The following is a 20,951-nucleotide window of genomic DNA, read 5'->3' as shown; positions in this document are numbered from 1 at the left end:
TCTTTTTTGTATATGAAATTATCTTTCCCCTCGGGTAAGCTTTTAATGATTGGAAACTATCATTGGTGGAGGGTTTATTTGTTTCACAAAACAATTCCATTTGTTCCATTTGAAATCTGTCCTTCTCAACGGTGTCGGATTAAGACGCCATCTGTAGACACTCTCTTGCCTCTCAGGTATCATTATTGTTAATGCCAGAGGTGTGTGGTCAGAAAGCAGTCTGGTTAAATATTCTGTTTCAACCACTTTGTTTTTCTATTGTGCAGTCATTAAAAATAGGTCTATTTTTCTATAGGAGTCGTAAAAGTTTGAGTAGAATGAATAATCTCTTGTTGTGGGGTGTAACTGTCTCTACACATCTATCAATTTTAAATCTTTCATAAAAGATAGAGTAACTTCCGCAGCCTTTGTCACTCTCCTTGCTGATCTATCCAGGACTGGATCCAAGCAAAAATTTAAAACCTCCTCTATTCTCCACTATTTTTAAGAAGACATTTTGTATAAAGGATTCATCATTGAAATTTGGAGCATATTATGTTCATGAGTATCCAGTATTCTGCATATATCCGAAAATGTGCCATTCCAAATCTTTCCACTGGGTTAATGGATATACCTTTGATCAACACCGGTATATTTTTATTTATTAAAATTGCTATCCCCCTTGCTTTGGAATTAAAAGAGAAGGATATGACTTGTCCCATCCAATCCCTTTTGAATTTGTTGTGTTTGTAAGGTGTGTTTCCTGTAGTAAAACTAATATCTGCCTTGAATTTTTTTAAGTGTGCCAAAACTCTCTTAATTTTTGAGTCTGTTTATCCCATTAATGTTGTAACTGATACATGTTAGTATTCTATTCATATTTATATTTGTACATATTCAGCTCTATCTTTAGACCCTTGTGCTTATTTATACAATAAAGTGATTTCCCCTTGTTAACGAACATGTACATTGCCCCCACTCTGACAGTGACCCTAAAAGCCCGCAGTGCTGTCCAAGGAAGAACCCCTTCCATTTTGAAAAGAATTCTCCTCTCCAGAGCTATTAACTCCCTCAAGTCAGATCATCCACCCTGCTACTACCTTTCCTCCTTCTCGACTGGGCCACCTTTTTCTCTGGGTTGCTTCACTGCTGCTCTCAATGTTACTTCCCGATCCCGGTAACTCAAAAATCTTACCAGGACCGGTTGTGGTCTTTGCTTTCCTGGGGTTGAGGGTCCAATGAGCTCTTTCTACTACTTGAATTTTTCCACTCCTAACACTTGTGGAATCCAATCTTCAAAGAATTTCACTGGGTTGTTCCCCTCGGTCTTCTCTTAGCCCCAATGATTTGGACGTAATTTTTCCTGCTGAAATTTTCCATGAGGTCCATTTTATCCAGCAGCTGTTGTTTATCTTTTTTCCACTTCTTTGTATCTTCCTCCAGGGTTTTTAGATGTCTGTGAGTGATTAACAAGTCAGTTCCAACCTGGGCCACCCAATTGTTCAGGTCATCAATAGCACTGTTATTTTTTTCTGCCACTTCCTTTAGTATATTTTCCACCTTGGAGAATCTTCCACTCAGAATCACCATGGATTCCATCATTTTTTTGAATATCCTTTGTCAATCCCTCACTTCCTTGGGTTTGTGTTGACATTGTAGCTCCACCTTTTTTCCCCCCACAATCAAAGATAACTTTATTGAGCACATGGGAGACAAACAGGGGAAAACGTCAAACGATACTTAATCACTCTACTACTAAACAACTATGTAGACATTCACATTGGACCCAGCTTGGACTCCGATACCATTGGTTGCCTGTCTTCTACAAGCTCCCACACGTGTACAGACTTCACAGACAGGGACTTTCAAACACACTCCTGATTCCCTGAACCAATCTCTGCAAGCTATGGCAGTACTGCACCTCAACTTAAGTGTAGTTTAACTCGTGACTCCTCCAGCAATGTCCACAGTAGTGACCTGGTGTAGAGCAATGTCCAGGGCTTGAACCATGAGACAGAGAGAGAGACATGTGGTAGGCATTGATGTTTTATACTATTTTGAGCTGGGCTTCTGGCCAAGGATGACACCAAGTCATTTAAATGAGCCAGTGGTAAAGTGTGCCCTCATGTGTGGCCGGAGTCCAACTTTGATTGGCAGGTGATGTGGATTTTTCAGTCAATAATCTTGGTGACCTTTTGGCTTCAGTTTTATTTTTCTAGGCCTTGTTCTTCCTATCTATCAAGTTTATGTTTTTTAACAGAAGAATTTTTCATTTTGACAACTTTAAATTGGTCTTTTAATCAATCTTAAAGGAGAGCTCTTCCAACCTACGTCTATCTGGATCCTGAGCATGGCCATGCCCCCTGTTAATCCATTTCTCTAAAAGCAGAGTGCATTGCTACTAATCGTATTCAATGTTATCATCAATGGTTTTCTTTAGAGCAATGCAAAGAGCAGATGCAGGTTTTCTGCACAGGTACATCCTTTCACAGAGCCCAAATCAATTCTCATCTTTCCTCTTATCATATCCATTTAACACCTTTTGTTGGCCTGGACTCCTCCCCCTGCCATTTTTCAGCCTTTATCCTGACACCTTCTTGTTCTTTGCTTGAAGAAGGGCTCAGGCCTGAAACATTGGTAATTATCTCCTTGGAAAGCTGTGAGACCAGCTGAGTTTCTCCAGCATTTCTGTGTGTTTTTAGTACACTTTGAAAGAATGAAAATCTTCTGCTGAATAATAGGGCATTTAGTGTAACTAATTCATGTAAAGCACAATGAGCCAGCCAATGGAATATGTTTGGAGATTATTGAAATGTAGCATTGTGGCTTTGCAACACTCAGTATTACAATCTCAGAACATAATGAAGCACTGAGAACTGCTCAGGAATATATGGAATCCATTCACCCAGATATAATCTTTCAGGACAATTTTGAGAAGGTCCGATGTACATTTTTTAAAGGATGCTATTTTCTCACTTTATTGTTCATGAAGTGCTCTTCACGTGGCACTCATCACAAGTTGTCGCACTTCATTTTCCAAAATTAGATCAAGTTGCTTCTTTCTCAATTGGGTCATAAATAAATGTTGAGGTTTTTTTATTCAACACTACAAAGAGGAAAACCATTATTTAATTTAAATAAAGATGATCATACAGGGTGCTTGAAGAAGTTTTGGAAGAAAACTGTAGCCATTGGTCTTTGGGGCAGGGTTTCAATAGAGGGCTATCTCACCCCATTGTTCTTCTTCATGTTGGGTTCAATTTTTGTTTATTAATATTTTGGAATTTGGGCACAATTTATTTTGCATTCCTAAGTTCCCTCCAGAAAGTCGTGATGAGCCACCATCTTAATGTAGTCATTCACAACCTTTTATTGGCTATGGGCCTCTAAGGACACTGGTCAACATTTATGGGCCCCCTTTCCCAGTGAAGCAGTTGTTAGTGTAGTTGATACTTTTATCCTACTGACTACACAAAAAAAACATTTTAAAAGTTATGATTTCAGTCCATGCCCCCCCCCCCCCCTTTAAATGTGTTGTGGTCCCCAAGTGGGCCATATGGCTCCTGTTGAGAATGGTTCTTCCAGTGAAGATATTCCATATTATTGTTGGGTAGAAGTTCCAGGAGTTTGATCTACTGACATATATTTCGAAGTAGGGATCATATGCTACTTGTGGAAGAACCTGCACTTGCTGTCCTTGTCCTTCATAATGGCATAGGTTGTGATTTTGGGAGGATCTGTCAGGATAACGTAGTGAGTAACAGGAGAGTAATTCTGCATTCACAATGCCAAGGTGTTGAAGGCAATAAATATTCAAGTTTTTAACGAATGAGTTGCTAATATCACAAGTTGTTTTGTCCAGGGTAGATTTGAATGTTGCTGGAGTTGCAATAATTCAGGCAAGTGAAAAGTACCCAACCATGCGTCTGATTTGCTGGTGCAAAGGCTTTGGTTATCTGGAAGTGAATCTTGTTGCAGAATACCCAGTTTCTGACCCTGCTCTTGTATTCACAATATTTATGTGAATAGTCCAGTTGTATTTCTGTTCAGTGACCACACCAGATGGTGGGAAATTCAGTAACAGTAACTTCCTTGAGTATCATGGTTAAGTGGTTAAACTGTGCACAGCACAAAAACATCAATTTATTACATTTATGCTAACCTTTTTGACCTGCCACACTAGTTCCAAATGCCTATACTTGTCCTTGTCTGCATTATCTATTTAAATACCTGTCTATTCTCTTAAACAGAGATTGTATCCGACGTGACTAATAGCACATTACTGATATCAACCACCGTGTGTGTATATAAAAATATGTGTGGTGAATGGCCATTGCTTGGAACTTACTTTTGTAGCCAATTTCTCACCCAATGCCAAAGAGTTGCCTCGGCTGTTACATGCAGGCATGAGCTGCTTTGTAATGATGAGGAATGTGACTAAACAATTATATAAACAGCAGAAAGTTATCCTAACTTCCAACCTTATGATGGAAGGAAGGTCATTGATAAGTAATTGATGACTGGAACTGTGACTCCAACAGTGATGTCTTGGAATGATTGATCTCCAACCGTCACAACAACCTTCCTTTGAGGTATGACTCCAACCATTCGAGTGTTTTCTCCTTCCTGCTATTTATTTCAATTTTAACCAGGTAACTTGATAACCACATTCAATTCAGTGCTGTTTTGATGCCCAGAGCAGACATTATAATTTCACTCCTGAAATTTCTTGGTCCATGTTTGGGTCAAGTTGTGATTAAAATCTGGAACTGACTGGTCCTGGTGATTCAGTGCAATTTAACAGTATTGCTGATTACAATGTACAACGTCTTATTGTATACTGATGGGGTTATAATTAGTCAAATTCAATTTTTAAAGTTTTTAGTGGACAAGAAAATTTATAGGGTGCAGGTTTTCATAATTGTGCTGGGAATGAGCTTCTCCCAGATCCTTTGCCAATACCAGTGCTCTTTGCCCTTTCTTAATATTAAGTGGAGTGAACTGAATTGGCTGAAAATTGCTTCTCTGACTGTAGGAAGCCAAGATGGATTATCCATTCAGGGCATCTGGTGGAGCAGGCCTCGAAATGCTTTAGCTTTGTCTTTGGCCCTTTCAGGCTGGGCCCTACCATCAGTGAGGATGGAAATACTTTTGGGGTTTCCTCCTGTTGTTTATCCAAGGATGAAAGGATTGGCTTATGAGGAGAGATTGAGTTACCTTGCATTGTACTCGCTGGAATTTAGAAGAATGAGAGGATATCTCACAGAAACATCTATACCCTGAGGTAGGCAAGTTGTTTACATTGGTGGGGGGGGGGGGGAGGAACGTAACCTCAAGATTCAGGGTAGTAAATTTAGGATAGAGATGAGGAGGAACTCCTTTTCCCAGAGGGTGGTGAATCTGTAGAATTTGCTGCCTATTGAAGCAGTGGAGCCTCCCTCAGTAAAAATATTTAAGACAAGGTTGGGTAGATTTCTACAGAGTAAGGGAATTAAGGGATGTGGGGAAAGGTAGTTGGAGATGAGCCGATCATCAGATCCACATTGAATAGTGGCTCAAGCCCAATGGGCTGGATGGCCGACTCCTGCTCCTATTTCTTACGTTGTTATTCTCCTTTTGCAAAATTGAAGCCAAAGTGTTAAAGTTAAGGATTACTCTATGAAATCATTAAAATACAGAATACACAAGAAAATAGATTTTGAAAAAAAACCAAAATGAAATTTATTTTCAAATATAGTTTTGCTATCCATTAAAAGCTTGTGATGCTTTTTTGATCATTTATCTTTTATAATGTTACTGTCAATAGTAATTTTTTATTGACATCCACATTCATTGTGGTTTAAATTGTGAGATATTGTTAATAAATATATGAATAAATGTGTTAGTAATATCACAGTGTAAATCTGTTAGTCCCATGATTATAGTAAAACAAAGTCTCCAGACACAGTGATTGAATTAAAAACACAAAGCTGGGAGAAACTCAGCAGGTCAAACAGTGAAACATTAGTTATGTATCCTCACTCTATAAAGTACACTCTTTGACCTGCTGAGTTTTCCCAGCTTTGTGTTTTTACTCGTTCCATAATTATGTCAATTTTTCCAAAATTTCTTGCTGAATGATGGGATCTTACTCCTTTACTCTCATACTTCGAGTTCTCCAGAATAAATAAGTAGGACAAATAAGCTACTTCCATCTACCTATCAAAGATGTATTAAAATGACTATTACACAGCTCCAATTTGGATAACATTATCCATAGTGGTCTCATGAAAGTTAAGTAAGTATGTTAATTCATAGATGAGCAAAAGGACATTAAAACTGGAAAGTATTGTAAAGGTAACTCCTTCAGCACAAACATTGAAAAAGGAAAACATACACAATATATCACTTTCTTTCATAGCACAACCTTTTACATCTACCTCATTACTACATTGCATCAGAACACGCTCACGCCACAGTAATAGGGTTTTGACATAAATAAAAATAAGTATCATGTTGGCACAAATGATTCCTGATCTAATCTTTATTGTGGACACTTCTGAAAGAAACAAAAATGTAACAGACTTAAATAGAGAAATAATGTGAGCTATTAGATAAAAGCATATGGTTGAAAAATTTTCCTCAGAGTGACACAATAAGAAGAGCAAAATTAAAGAAAATGTTAGTTTAACACCATGTATGGATTTTGGTGTAACAATAATGAATCCTTGTTGCTTAATTCGGTATCTGGTGTGATGATGATCCAACCAGTAAAATAAAGAAACACAACATATGCATACTGTTGAGGCTAGTTTAAAGTGAAAGTCAGTCAGCCATGCTAGAGGTGGTTTAAAATGATACTGGCCAGGATGCAATAGCATTCCCATCTCAATCGCACTGTCAACTTGGACAAGAGCTTCTGAAGTGGATGCAACAGCAAGACAAAAAATGCACACTTCTGCAAAATGAGATAGATGACGGCACTGGTCCTTACTGGCGCCACTCTCCAGGAAGAGTATAATGCTGTTCATTGTGATGCACAGTGCCCCACAGAAAAGACAGATGATCGTCCATTCCAAGTCAGCTGAAATATTCCCTCTGATGAGGAAAAAATAGGTAAAACTCAGCAGTACTTCCAAATAGCGCAGAACAAGGATCTTCTTCCCATTGGTATCCATGTGGTTAAAAACGAGTCAAGAGCAAGGCAGCCTGAAGCTCATTCAGTTGTGCTTCCCTCTAATGCTGACAGAATCCGTAGCAAAATCCTCCTGCCTCCACACGACTGAAGTTTTCCCTCCTACTGCTGGTGCAGAATCTTCATAAATTGAATGTACAAACCAGGCACCAAGTGATGCTGTATTTTATTGGCTAATTTGATAATGCCCTTTCATTCAAGAAAGCTGCACACAGATATTTCAGTAACAAAAATGGGCTAATTGTACTTGCCATCATACCAGCTCTATTAGATTCACAATTGAATAACAAATTAGCCTTTTCCAAGCCCACATTACTAGAGTGTATAAACGCATTATCATATTGAAACAAAAGTATTGTTTGCATCAAAATTTTGGTTGACATTCTCGTATAGTAGAATTCCATTACAAATATTGCTGGTAAAGGTTGAGTTCTAGAAACACAAAATTGCAGATGCTGGCAACCTCAAATGAAAAGGAGAGGCTGAAGAGATTCAACAAGAAGTGGTCATTCAGGTTTTCTAGACAGGGCCCCTTTATCAATAAGGATGAACCTCCCAAGTTTTGTGCATACCGTCCTGGCCGGCTGCATCACAGTGTGGTCTGGTTGCTGCACAGAAATGGATCAGAGGAAAATCCACAGGACTATAAGAGTGGCAGAGAGGATCATGGTGGTCTCCTTCCCCGCCGCACCCCCCACCCCCTACCGATGTGATCTACCGGGATCATTACCACCCTACCCACAGCATCTTTCAGCTGCTCCCTTTGGGAGAGAGATACAGGAGTATTAGAGCCAGCACCACCAGGTGGAGAAACTTCTTCCCACGGCAATGAGGATACTAAACAACCAAAGGAACTGCTGATGGTAACCACCTGAGGCTCTTATATTAACCAAACAATTTATGAATACTCTATATGCACATTATGTCTGATTGTGTGTTTTGCACTGAGGACCAGAGAACGCAGTTTCGTCGGGTTGCACTTGTGCAATCAGATGATAGTAAACTTGACTTGATTACTTATTGCATTATATTAAAATATAAGTTAGAGCAACAAAGTTTAGACATGAGTAAGTACAAGTAGAATTCCAGCTATTTCTGGTATGGGATTCATTAACATCAAAGTGCCATTTGTTGATCAGATTGCTGAAAGGGTGGCTGAAAGGGAAATCAACAGAGAAGAGAATGTAATGTAGTTGGGAGACACAGAGAAGAGAATGTAACGTAGTTGGGAAACAACAGAGAAGAGAATGTAACGTAGTTGGGAGACAACAGAGAAGAGAATGTAACGTAGTTGGGAGATGGTGGGAGCAATTGGTGGCTGGAGAGAAGTGTCAGTGAGGTTGTAAAGAGTAGTGTGAAATGAGTGGTGTGAGGTAGCTTTGGATGGTAGTCTCCCAGCCCCAGATTTAAAACAAAGGAGTTCCATGTGCCATCCCTATTCATATAAGGAGGATGCATGAAGTCCCAGTTTGAGCAACTGGTCGGAGCTGGTGCTGAGTGACTTAAGCCACTTACATTTAGGGCATCAAAACAGTATATCATCCTTGTTTTTGGCCTCTCACATGTTTTGGGTGCACGCATTCTTCTGTGGGGTCTTCACCAATATGGTGCTGTTCCAGATTTTCTGCAACCTGTTTCTCTGGCTGGTAATCAGTAGTTAGTGGGTGTCACAAGAATCAGTGCTGGGCCCAGAGCTGTTCACATATACACAAATAATTTGAAGGTTGGGACCGTGTAGCAGATCGAAGTTTGCTAATAATATTAAATTGGGTAGAAAAGCAAATTGTGCAGTCAGCAATCCGCAGAGAGATGGAGATAGGTTACTGGCAGATGGACGACATATTAGTAAATCCATTTGGAAAGAAAAATAGTAGGCCAGACTATTATGTAAGAAGTGAAAAATTGCATTATGCTGTTTTGATGAAGATGAGAGTTGATGTACAGATGCACCAAAATTCTTGCTTGCTGCAGCCATTCAAAAACATAAGGTTCTAGTATGATTCTAATTTTATAGATCTTTAACTGGAAAATAATTTGCAAATGTTTATCCTTTCAGGGAGCACTGGAAAAGGCTCATGAATATGAAAAGCTTGTTCACGCCAACAAAGTCACATTGAAGGAAAAAGAAGTTATTGTTTGCAGAGCTGGAATCGTATCTTCAGCCATAGAAGGTTTGTCTTCTTTTGGATCTTAGCTTTCTAGATCTTTGCTACTTAAGAGCCAGTCTTAGTTTTTCTACACGTGTGTGTAGAGGTAGGACCCAGAGGACAGTGGAAATTATGGGCAGTTTGTGCCAATTTTCCATTCCACACCATGGTTTCTTTTATTTTCACCCTGATTTGCATTTAACAAATCAAACAAGATGTAGCGGATAAGCCAAACATTTATAAATAAAGCTTCAAAATGAACGTTAATTGAGAATCATCTCTTAAATATTACAGCATATCCAATAGGCAGTACTCCTGAATAGGCCAAATTTTTAAGTTCGTTTCAGAATTGGATGATATGGTTGGCCCAATGCTGTTACAGTGACGGACCAGGGTTCTCATCCGGTGCTCTCTATAAGGAGTTTGTTAGTCTCCCTGTGTCTGCATGGGTTTTCCCTGGGTGCTCCGGTTTCCTCCCACCATTCCAAAAAAAACATACCGGGAGCGTAGGTTAATTGGGTGGCACGGGCTCATGGACCAAAAGGGCCTGTTACCATGCTGTATGTCTAAATTAAAATTAAAGTGAACCTCAAACAAAATTGGTATGCTGTTTAAACCATTCATTATCATGAAAACGAGACATCAGAGAGCCAGGGAAGAAGCAGATCGGCATTTTTACATTTATCTAGAATTTGGAGAAAGATTGAGTAGACTGGGTCTTTATTCATTGGAGCGTAGAAGGTTGAGGGGGAATTTGATAGAGGTATATAAATTATGAAGGGAATATATAGAGTAGATGTGAATAGGCTCTTCCCTTTGAGGGGAGGAGAGATTGGAATGAGGGGTCGTAAGTTGAGGGTTAGGGGGCAAAACTTTAGAAGTAACTTAAGAAGAAGCTTCTTCACTCAGAGAGAGGTGGCTAAGTGGAATGACCTCCCAGAAGAGATGGTTGCAGCAGGGTTCATTTTGTTATTTAAGAGGAGGTTGGATGAGTACATGGAGGTGAGGGAATAGGAGGGTTATGGGCAGGGAGCAGGTAGGAGGAACTCGTGGAGTTCACTTAAATCGGTGCAGACTAGAAGGGCCGATATGGCATGTTTCCGCACGCTGATTGTTATATGGTCATATTTAAAAACACTAGTGACTTGCAATGTCACCCAGGCATATTTACCAGCCCAAGTTGTGAGGAAAGCATGAACGAGAAGAGATCTCTGCAGCCAATACTTAACTGAAGTCGAAATTAAAAACAGAAATTGTTGGAAACACTCAGTAGATCTGGCAGTGTCTGTGGAATGAGAAACGGCATTGATATTTCAGCTTGATGACATGAAAGGGTTTTCTGATCAATGTTTCTAGTGTTTTCTCTTTTTTAGCATCTGAGGTTCTATGGCTTTGAGTAAAGTGGAAGGCTGGACTTCAGCAAGCACCCAGCATTTCTGAGTCCTTATCCAGCTGCGTTTCAGCAAAAGCAAATCCAAAAAAGATGATCTAGTGTTTCAGAAGCTCCTTTGTAACTTGTCTGTGGGGAGACCCAAGTCAGAGCTCCATTAAGTGTACATTCTTAGATTAACCTGAAATTCACGCCTCATAGTTCCCTGAAATCACTACTGGTCGAGCAAATTGAGGATGGAATTTGCATTTAACAAATCAAACAAGATGTAGTGGATAAGCCAAACATTTATAAATAAAGCTTCAAAATGAACGTTAATTGAGAATCATTGCTCATCTAGTTCAGATGATTCACTCTATCTATTACAGAAATTTCCCCAAGCAATGCACCAATTAAATTTGAAATCAATTATCTTTGAAGCATAAATGAGACAACAAAAAGTGCAATCATTCTGCAAGTTAATATTGTGATAAATATTTTTGTCACATTTGTCTCACTCTGCCAGACTCATTAGTTTTTTTCCTGGGTACCATTCCATAAGAGAGAAGAGATTGTCTCTAAAAGGACTTGCAATTCCTAAGCTTGAGCACTAACAGGCACACATTTATAAATTATAAATATTTACTAAATAGCCACATTTGTAACTTTTCAGTTCAATGACTGTACTCATTTTTTTGTGTGCGATGCAGCTGAAATCAATCATTTTAACCATGAACTTGCCAATGACTACAAAGTAACAGTTCAACATTTTCTCTATGAACAAGTCCAGATGTATAATAAGGTAAATATTTTACTATCTATGTGACTGCGCTACAGTCCTCATGAATTCTGGATTATGAACCTTTTACCCATTTACAATATTCTCCCATCAAAAGCAGAGAGATAAAAAACTAGCATAAAAAGTAATCAACACGTTGATATTTTTAATCTAACTGATCCCAAACAGCGCTGGAAATTGTAATAAATTGTAATAATTTTGCAACAACAAGGATCCATTACACTGTCATTACTTAGTTCCAAAAAGTGAAATGGTACCACTATGTGACATGTACAGTATATTGGCTACAAGAAATTGATTCGGTGTTGGGAGGTCGCTACGGCTACAGCTAGGTTATAGTCTTAAGGCTGTAGCTCGAATCTGCAGGAGAAGACACGCACACACATACCAGCCAAGTGTATTCGACACTGAGTTTATTCAGTGACAGCTCTGCCTTTTATAGTCAGCTTGGCCGTTTCACCATCGGGGTGTGGCTTGAGCGGGCCAGCTGCTGATTGGTTTACCTCAGATGCCCGGGCCCTGATTGGGCCCCCTGCGATCCACCGGCGGTGATTGGCCTTGTTTCATTGCTCTGCCGGCGGCCAATGGAAACAAGCATTTCAGCCCACACGATGCTTTGCCGGTTGCCACGTTTGGCGGCCATTTCCTATGTTGGCTCAAGACGCAGGCCGCTACAACGTGTTTAAATTCATATATAATGACTGTGAGTGATTGAATTCACACACAAATTGGACTATGAGTTAGCTGTAATTACACAGAAATTGAATTGTACAGCACCATGTTTTTGACCTGTCAATCCAATTAAAATGAAAGATAAACTGTGGGGGAAAAAAAAGTCAGATTTCTAATTACGTTTCACAAAGTCTATAATTTTCATTCTACATTCTCCAGAGCTGATCCACAGTTTGGTGGCTCCTATTATATTATTTACTCAGTGGCTTTCCTTTGGACCCCACAATAGAACCGACTTCCTCCACCCAAAAATATTGTTTACCTGGCCATATGCCCCCACTTGCTGATCACATGATCTACCTTCAATCCCTCAAATTCTCCCATGATTTATGGATCAAGCAACCAAACATTTGTGAACCCATCAATCACAGAACCAGAAATTCCCCTGACTACTGATCCACAATTTTCCACCCCAGACTGACAAAGACAAGCTTCTTCATCAATTACTGCCAGCTGATTTTTTAAAGTAGATTGCAGATTTATTGTCAGAGTACATACATGATGGTACATACAACCCTGAGGTTCTTTTTCCTGTGGGCGAGATAGAATTACCACTTATTGGTAGTGCAAAAAACTGCAATGAAGACAAAAAAAATCAATAAAGTGCAAAAGTAAGAGTCCTTGATGAGTTCAGAATTGAGTTTGTGGTTGAGTCTGATGGTGATGGGATAGCAATAGTTCTGAACTTGGTGGTAGCAGTGAGAACAGTGTTGTGGATCCTTGATGATTGCTGCTGTTCTCCGACGGCAGCGTTCCCTGTAGGTGTTCTTGATGGTGGGGAGGGTTTTGCCTGTGATGTCCTGGGCTATGTCCACTACCTTTTGGAGGGGTTTTGGGGAGGGGTGTTGGTGTCCCCATACCAGACCATGATGCAGCTGGTCAGCACACATTCCAACACACATCTGTAGAAACTTGCCAGGGTTTCTAATGTCATACTAAGCCTCCACAAACTTCTGAGGAAATAGAAGCACTCTCGTGCTTTCTTCATGATGCCATTAGTGTGTTGAGTCCCGGAAAGATCATCCAAGATAGTGACTCCCAGTCACTATGGTAATTTGCTCACCCTCTCCACCTCTGATCCCCCAATGATCACTGGATCATACACCACTGGCTTTCCCTTCCTGAAGTCAATAATCAGCTCCTTGGTTTTAGTGATATTGTGTGCAAGATTTATGGTGCACCATTCAGCCAAATTTTCAGTCTCATTCCTGTATGCTGACTCATTGCTCCTTTTTATACAACTCATGAATATGGTATCAGTAAATTTGTAGATGGTGTTGTTGTCATACAGTCACACAGTCATTGTTGCATAGCAGCCAGAGCAGTAGGCTAATCCAGTGGTGCTCCAGTACTGATGGAGATTGCGGAGATGTTCTTAGCAATCCTCACTGATTGTGATCTGGAGGAGAGGAAATCCAGGATCCAATTACACAGTGGGGTGTTGATGCTAAGAGTTTGCTGATCAAATTTGAGGGGATGATGGCATTAATTGCTGAATTGAAGCTGATAAAGAGCATCCTGATGTATTCATCTTTGCTGTCCAGGTGTTCCAGGGCTTTGTTGCTACAGTAGGTGAATTGGAATAGATCCATGTCACCAGTCATTCAGGAGCTGATATGCTTTCAAATCATTTAATCCCTGTGGATGTGAATGCAACTGGTCAATGGTAATTTTGACAGGTTACCACACTGTTGACACCTGTTTGAAATGCCCTGCCAGAGTGAGATGATGAAGATATCCGTGAATACATTGGCAAGTTGGTCAGCACAGATTTTTAATACACAGCTGGGTACTCCGTCTGGACAGAGTACCTTTCTGAGTATTTTGCTCTGGTCTGATGTATTCTCTCCCCGTGCTTCTCTCTCCCTGGACTCAGCCATAGCCATGGGCATACCTGATTTCCTTTGTACTCACTGCATTTAAACCATGTGTTAATGACATGCCTTTTCTGATGCTTTGATGTGCTGCACAAAAAGAGTTCCAGTCTTCAGGTCTCCTCTTCCTATGGCATTAGGTTAACAAGGAAAGGTGGGAAAAGAAAAAAAAAGCAGACAGGAAGAACTAATGCAAAATTACAGGAAGATAATTATAAATACAAATTCTTATTTGCTGGCAAATGCAACACAAGGTTCATCATTAACATAAATTTCTCATTTTATTTCTTTCAGATAACTGATAAACTGAGGGAAGCATATGCACGTTTTGAATTTTAACAGTGAACCATTTAGACTCGTCAGTTGATGCAATTAATATAACTTGATGTGCCAATATTCTTTAAAGCTGTCTTGGTATTTTTAGTTCCAGTTACTGTTCATTTTCACGTCTTAATTTAATGCTGCTTTTAATGAATTAGCTGCAATTTATTGTTTATTTATCTTTATTTTTTTTAGCACTGATTTATTGCAATAAGAAAATCATATATGAGATATAATCAATCAGTGCATTCTTAGTCTCTGCTGAGAGGGCAATGATGCAGCCAGGCCAAGGCATACTGATGTAAACATGTAACACTTCATTGCATTTGGGAAAATGACTGGTTGCAGAATGAGTGGGAGAAAAACAAGAGCTGCAGTCTTGACCTGAAATGGCAATTCTTTTTCTTTTCTCTCTCCCTGGACATACCTGCTGCTCACCATATTGAGTTCCTCCAGTAGTTTTTTGTTTTGCTCTAGGTTCCAGCATATGCAGTTTCTTGTGTCTCTAAAATTGAAATAGAGTTAGGATTAACAAATTCTTCAGATTTTCTCCCTAACCCCAATTTTGATACTCACTCTACTTGCAATTGGCTGATATTTTGCAAGCTCCCCAGGCCATCTTGAATGAGGTCAGTATTTGAAATTTATATTTTTAGCTAAACTTGACATTTTCTCCAAAAATGTAATCCAATTCAACATAGCAATAATGTCAAAGCATCAACACTTTACTTTTAAAGTTGGGTCTTCTACATGAAATGTATTTATTGTGTTACTCTCCGCAGATGTTGCATGACTTACTGAGTATCTCCAGCATATTTCAGACTTCCAGTATCTGCATTTGATTTTTTTTTTTGCTTTGTTGTCATTGGTCTTGTTTCTCCAAAATGAAGGATGGGGCGCTGAGGGAACTCTTTTAGTCAAAGGCGGGACAAAAACCTGAGTGGTGGAAATAATTCAGCTGGTCAGGCAGACTGTGGAAAGAGGAAGTTAGCATTTCAGGTTGACAACCTTCATCAGAATTGGAACAAGGGACAAACAAATGAATGGTATAAAATCCATCACCTGAAACTTTAACTCTTCTATTTTGATATTTGATGTGTAATGATAGCTGAAAGCGAAACACGTGAAGACACTCTTTGACCTCTTGCAGCTATTTTTGAATGGCGTTCCCCAAAACCTCACTCAATTAAAATCAATGACTGAAGTAAAACTATGTATGATTTTTCCACTCCCTGAATTCCTACTTTTACTGATTTTTAAGTATTGCATGGATTCAAAATCATAAATGCTGTATATTTTGGTGTATAAGTCATCTAGCAGATAGGTCAAACCCCCCTTTTTAAGCTTCATTTTAATGGTTTTATGGTATATTCAGCGTATAAGTTGACCCGCATTTTTCAGGCTGTCTGGGCCTCCCAGCAACAACTCAAAATTTTTTTAAAACTCCCCAATTGCCAAGTAACAAAGCTGTATAAGCAAATTTTAAAAAAAGAAAAAAACCTTGGCTTACCGGCCAAGAGTGGCGACCTCAGGCTCCCGGGTAGGAGCGGGCTCCATAATTGTAGAATGTCTGAATGGCTTATGACAGCACCTGGTGGGAGGGATGTGTCGGGGAATGGTGGAGAGGTGCTTCCAGGGTCGACTAATATGCCAAATTGGTGCTTTCAGGGTCAGCTTGCACGTCAAATCGATGTTAAAGTTTTTCACCTGTACTTAAAGTCTCAAGAGGATATCTGGTGTATAAGTTGACCCCCAATTTTTGAGTGATTTTTGTGAGTTTTACAACTCAACTTGTATGCCAAAATACACAGTAGTTTTATACTTAAGTTAATAATGGAATTTAATTGAGTGAATTATAAGGAAACTCCATTTGAATGGAGAAGTTGGCATGTCTGTCAATTTCTGAGGCAGAGCTAAGAATGTGCATTCAAGTGTTTGAAGTATCAGTGCAAAGGGACTTTCCAATAGCACCACAGCCTATCCTGAGCTGAATCAATGAGTAAAGAGAGGCAGTCTCCTTCTGCTTTTGAGTCAATTTGCAAGCTATAATGGATATAAAATATCATACTTCAGTTTTGGGAACTAACTACATGGAGCTCAATAAAGGTGGTAAAACTCCTGAATATGCTTATGGATTTCACTAAAATAAGAATTTTAAAGAACAAAAAAAAGGTGATTTTTGAATTTTAGTGTTGGTGCATATTATCGCTTTATTGTTCAAACTATCTGGAAACGTATTTAATATCAGATTTGTTTTGAATATATTTCCTGTAGGTTATAAATATTTTGATGGAAAATGTAATTGCTCTTTGCTATGACCATCTTTCATAAAGTTTTATATTTTTGCTATATATCTTAGTAGCTTTGTAATTGTAATATGTATCAGGAAAAAAAAACCCTGTTATTTCTTAGCCTTATCTTAGTAACTTTCCAATACCTTCAGATTTTTAATTTGGAGTTTGGCCTGAAGGAGAGTCCTGGTGATGTAATTGGGTTTATAATGTGACAAGGAGGATTCAAAGAATTCTAGAAAGTCCTGTGGAGTACAATTAAGTACAAATTTGAATGTTTTAAACACCCTTCGAGGTTTTAATTCCGTATCACTGTAATTGAAACTAGAGTTGTGACCAAAATGTTAACAAGAATAAAAGTTGTTTTGCCCAGCAAATGTAATGGTATATTTCCATTTCACAGAGATACTAAGATCATGATGTATAATTAGGGACATGGTGCAACTTGATTGTGGAGCAAAGCAGGTTCTAAATATGCAGGTTTTGAGCTTGAAGTCATGGCTTCTTAATGTTCAGTCTCTTTTAGAAGATCCCTAGCATATCTGTTAAATGTGATTTCAATTTCTCAAAATCATCCTGACCCCATTTGAATCTCCTAAATTTCTGAATATCCTGCAATTAACAAAGAATTCCAGCATTTTCCCCAAAGACAAATGTTAAACTAACTGGCTTGTTTTTTTTCTTCTTTTGGTCTCACCACCTCATTGAATGGTGGAATTTATGTACTGGAATACCCAGGTCATTCTCTTTCTTCACTTGCTTCCTCCTAAAGGTTGTATCCATGCTCAGCATGGAAAAATGGCAGATGGAATTTAATGCAGACAAGAGTGAAGTGTTTCATTTTGGAAGGACACAGTGAATGGTAGGGCAATGAGGAGTGCAGTAGAACAGAGGGATCTGGGAAGACAGATACATAATTCCCTGAAAGTGGCATCACAGATATATTGGGTTGTAAAGAGAGCTTTTGGCATATTGGCTTTCATAGATCAAAGTATTGGAGTTGGGATGTTATAGAAAAGTTGTATAAGACATTGGTGAGGCTGAATTGGGAGTATTGTATGTAGTTTTGCTCACTTAACTACAGAAAATATATCAATTAGAAAGAGTGCAGGGAAGATTTATTAGGATGTTGCCAGACTTCAGGAACTGAGTTACAGGGAAAGGTTAAACAGGTTAGGACTTCATTTCCTGGAGAGTAGAAACAAGAATGAGGGAAGATTTGACTGAGATATACAAAATTATGATGGGTATAGATAGAGTAAATGCAAGCAGGCTTTTTCCACAGGGCCTGGATGAGATGCAAATCAGAGGACATAGGTTAAGAGAGAAAGGGGAAAAGCTTCGGGGAAACATCATGGGGAACTTCTTCACACAGAGTAGTTGGAGTGGGAGTGAGGATTAAGCTTCCAGCTGAAGTTGTGAATTCAGGCTCAATTTTAAAATTTCAGAAAAATCCAGTCGAGTGTGAGCTTTTATCTACACTACAATGTGTCTAGGGGGAAAAGGTACTGAGTGAAGGTACAAGTATTGGAAGTAAAAACACAAAATGCTGGAGAAGTTCCTCAGGTCAAACAGTGTCCTCTATGTAGCAGTGGGCTTGAGCCCTTCATTAAGGTATGAGAAAATGCTGACAGGCGTCCAAACAAAAGAATATGGAGGGGGAGGGGAGGCAAAGGCAAGAGATGATAGGTGGAGAAAGGAGGGAGGGATGGCTGGGTGGGGAAGGGGGAAGGGAGGGAGAAGGGAAAGAAAAGGTGAGCAGGTTTAGTAGAAAGCGGAACAGTCAATGCCATCGGGCTGGAGAGTGCCCAGGTGGTGTTCTTTCAATCTCAGTGGGATAGAACACAAGGCCATGGACAGACATGCAAGTCTGAGATTGTGAGTATTGGAAGATCTGGTTTATTTATTTGCAAACTATTTCCTGGAGACAAGGTGATCAATTTTTAATTGTCTTCCAATAGGGCTTATGGCTTATTAATACATATGTACTAATAATTCTTTTTCCAAAGATTCAAGTTTTGTAGAGTTAGGACGGTACCAAGATTGGCTAATAATTGGCAAATAACATTTGTGCTAATAAAAGTTTAGATAATGACACATATTTGATTGTATACCTCTTAATTCAACTCTCAGGCTTCATCCCTCCAGAGAGAAAAGCTCCTAGCTCTATCAACCTTGCTTTTCAAATCCAGGGTTTTGTTTAAATTATGGAGGTCATGGAAATACTTGATGATTACAAGTTTGCTTAAAAAAAAACTCAACACTGGAATTTTTTTTTATACAAGGAATTTATTTGATAATACTGTTGGTGATCAACACAATTGATAAATTTAAGGCCATCTTTTTCATTCACTTACACGATTCAGAGATAGTCAAAATGAAACAAAAGTAACGTACCTAAAACCACTTGCTTTTATATATTCTGAAATGTTTTATGCTGTTCAGTGTTCCAGCTTGCACAGATCCCACAATTAGATGGACAATAGCTATCATTAGGGCAAAGGTAGTAATCATGGATTTTAATAATGACCTGCTGCTGGGTTTGTACTTGACTAGCAAACTGCAAATCTTATACATTGTGCAACAATGTGAAAAATCACTACAAAATGCAATTATTAATATTTTTTCCAAAGAAATGCATATAATTTTGGAACAGCCAAGCTTTTAATTTCTATTACTTCATTTAATTCTTTTAAATCCTATGATCAAACCTAACAAAGTACGTGTGAAATTAAACATGTTTTGCAGCACACTGATCAGGAAGAGGTATTGATTAAAATATACTGATACTCTATTTTACTCTGGTCCTTTATTTCAGTAAAAGGCAGCGAATAAATAGATGTGCGTTTTTCCTTTTGGAAAAGATCACAGACCGAAAAGTTTGAGAAATTGTTTTAATAGCATAGCACTATTTCCTGAATGTGAACTTACAATTGAAGACTATGCTTAATACTTCTTTCCAGGTGATGCATGTTGCTCCAGTTATATTGCTGAATTACTAGAGCTCAAAATAGGCAGAAATCAGAGAAAAATAATTAATAGCATCGCACCACTTCCTGAATGTGAACTAACAATAGGAACAACGCCTGATGTTCCTTTCTCAGCAAAAGTGGCAGTAAAGCAAACAAATTTTAATCAGAGATTTTCTGAAGAATGCCTTCATTTATTGAAAAAGTTAGTTAAGCACTAAAATTGTGTGTGGCAGAAATTTCAGTGAGTGATCTCCAAGTCGATTTAAAGGAAGTAGCTCTGAGAAAATGAAACCGACACTGAAGCTTCAATGGACTGACGTGCACTGACAATAAAACAGTTCTCTCTCCTTAAATACTGCCTGTTCCAATCAGAATTTCCATTGTTTTGAGTTTTATTTGCATTGACATGATAGTTTGATGAAAAAGTTAAAAAAAAGATTCAAATATTTGAGTAAATCAATCAAGAAAAATAAAAATCTAAGATAAAGTGCTTCCTCAAAGAGAATCACAGTCAATACAAATACATGGTGAAACATCAAAAAGGGTTACAAACAGAAGCTAAAAATGTTCAAAACCTCAATTTGAGAATATTCTGGAGCACTCCAAGTCAATTGGTTATAGGACAGGGTTATGTGGAGGGGAGGATGGAATAAACCAAATATTTAAAGCAATTCTTTGTCTTCTAACAGAGCTTTTTGAGATAGATGCATTGCTCTGTGTGTGATCACTGCAGTTAGGCATTGGGATTTTTAAATGTTCTCCAAAAAAAAAATTAATGCAATTTCTTTCTTCCCTCCATTTAACTGCAGGCTTTCAAGTATATAATTGTAACGAGCTGCCCTGGAAACCTTGAGAACCCTCCTCAAGCATCCTTTTGATTTTAGTAGAGTCTGTAAGAATCGGCCACAGAATCTCTCTTGTAACTTAAACCTCTGGACAAAATGAGGCAAAACTTGGTTGAGTTGTATGCTTGATATTTTGGTGTGTGCATTGAGTTTCTAGGGCATTTAAAACCTCTCCTGTCCAAATTTTTCAATGATTACAATTTGTCTTCACACTTTATCTATTTACCATATATTTTGGTGTATAAGTTGAGTCTCAAAATGAAGGAGGTGGGGGGTCAAATTATATGTTGGATATACTTTTGACATCTTAAATTCACCAAAAAAAAACCACAGATTGATGTCGATTTGACGTACAAGTTGATGCTGGAAGCACCACCCCATTGCTGGGACCCTAAGGTCACTGTCGGCTCTCCTGCCTGGTAGACTTGAGGTTCCTGCTCCCGCCAGG

The 20,951-nt window shown here is 38.7% G+C and overlaps 1 protein-coding gene and 1 long non-coding RNA gene across 13 annotated transcripts in view; one reads left to right on the top strand and one right to left on the bottom strand.

Moving 5' to 3' along the window:
• LOC138738491 (sorting nexin-9-like) overlaps window positions 1–17,063 on the top strand; it is a 65,556-nt gene extending 48,493 nt beyond the window's left edge. For all 8 annotated transcript variants that reach the window (XM_069888780.1, XM_069888783.1, XM_069888778.1 and 5 more), the window contains 3 exons: window positions 9,210–9,324; window positions 11,380–11,471; window positions 14,369–17,063. In XM_069888780.1, coding sequence (XP_069744881.1) covers window positions 9,210–9,324; window positions 11,380–11,471; window positions 14,369–14,413 — 252 coding nt within the window. In that variant the 3' untranslated portion in view covers window positions 14,414–17,063. The remainder of the gene's footprint in view (window positions 1–9,209; window positions 9,325–11,379; window positions 11,472–14,368) is intronic.
• Window positions 1–20,951, bottom strand: part of LOC138738492 (uncharacterized) — a 165,757-nt gene that overhangs the window by 140,703 nt on the left and 4,103 nt on the right. For 3 of the 5 annotated variants that reach the window (XR_011341566.1, XR_011341570.1, XR_011341568.1), the window contains exons 2-3: window positions 15,194–15,331; window positions 14,823–14,900 (exon numbers count right to left, since the gene is read on the bottom strand). This is a non-coding gene — a long non-coding RNA (uncharacterized lncRNA). Of the gene's footprint in view, window positions 1–14,822; window positions 14,901–15,193; window positions 15,996–20,951 lie in introns of those variants that run through there. The other 2 variants (XR_011341567.1, XR_011341569.1) reach the window with 2 other exon arrangements.

This window comes from Narcine bancroftii, chromosome 7, assembly GCF_036971445.1.
Source record: "Narcine bancroftii isolate sNarBan1 chromosome 7, sNarBan1.hap1, whole genome shotgun sequence".
NCBI lineage: Eukaryota > Metazoa > Chordata > Chondrichthyes > Torpediniformes > Narcinidae > Narcine > Narcine bancroftii.
The sequence above is the reverse complement of the archived record's forward strand: the minus strand, read 5'-3'. Positions and strand labels throughout refer to the sequence as shown.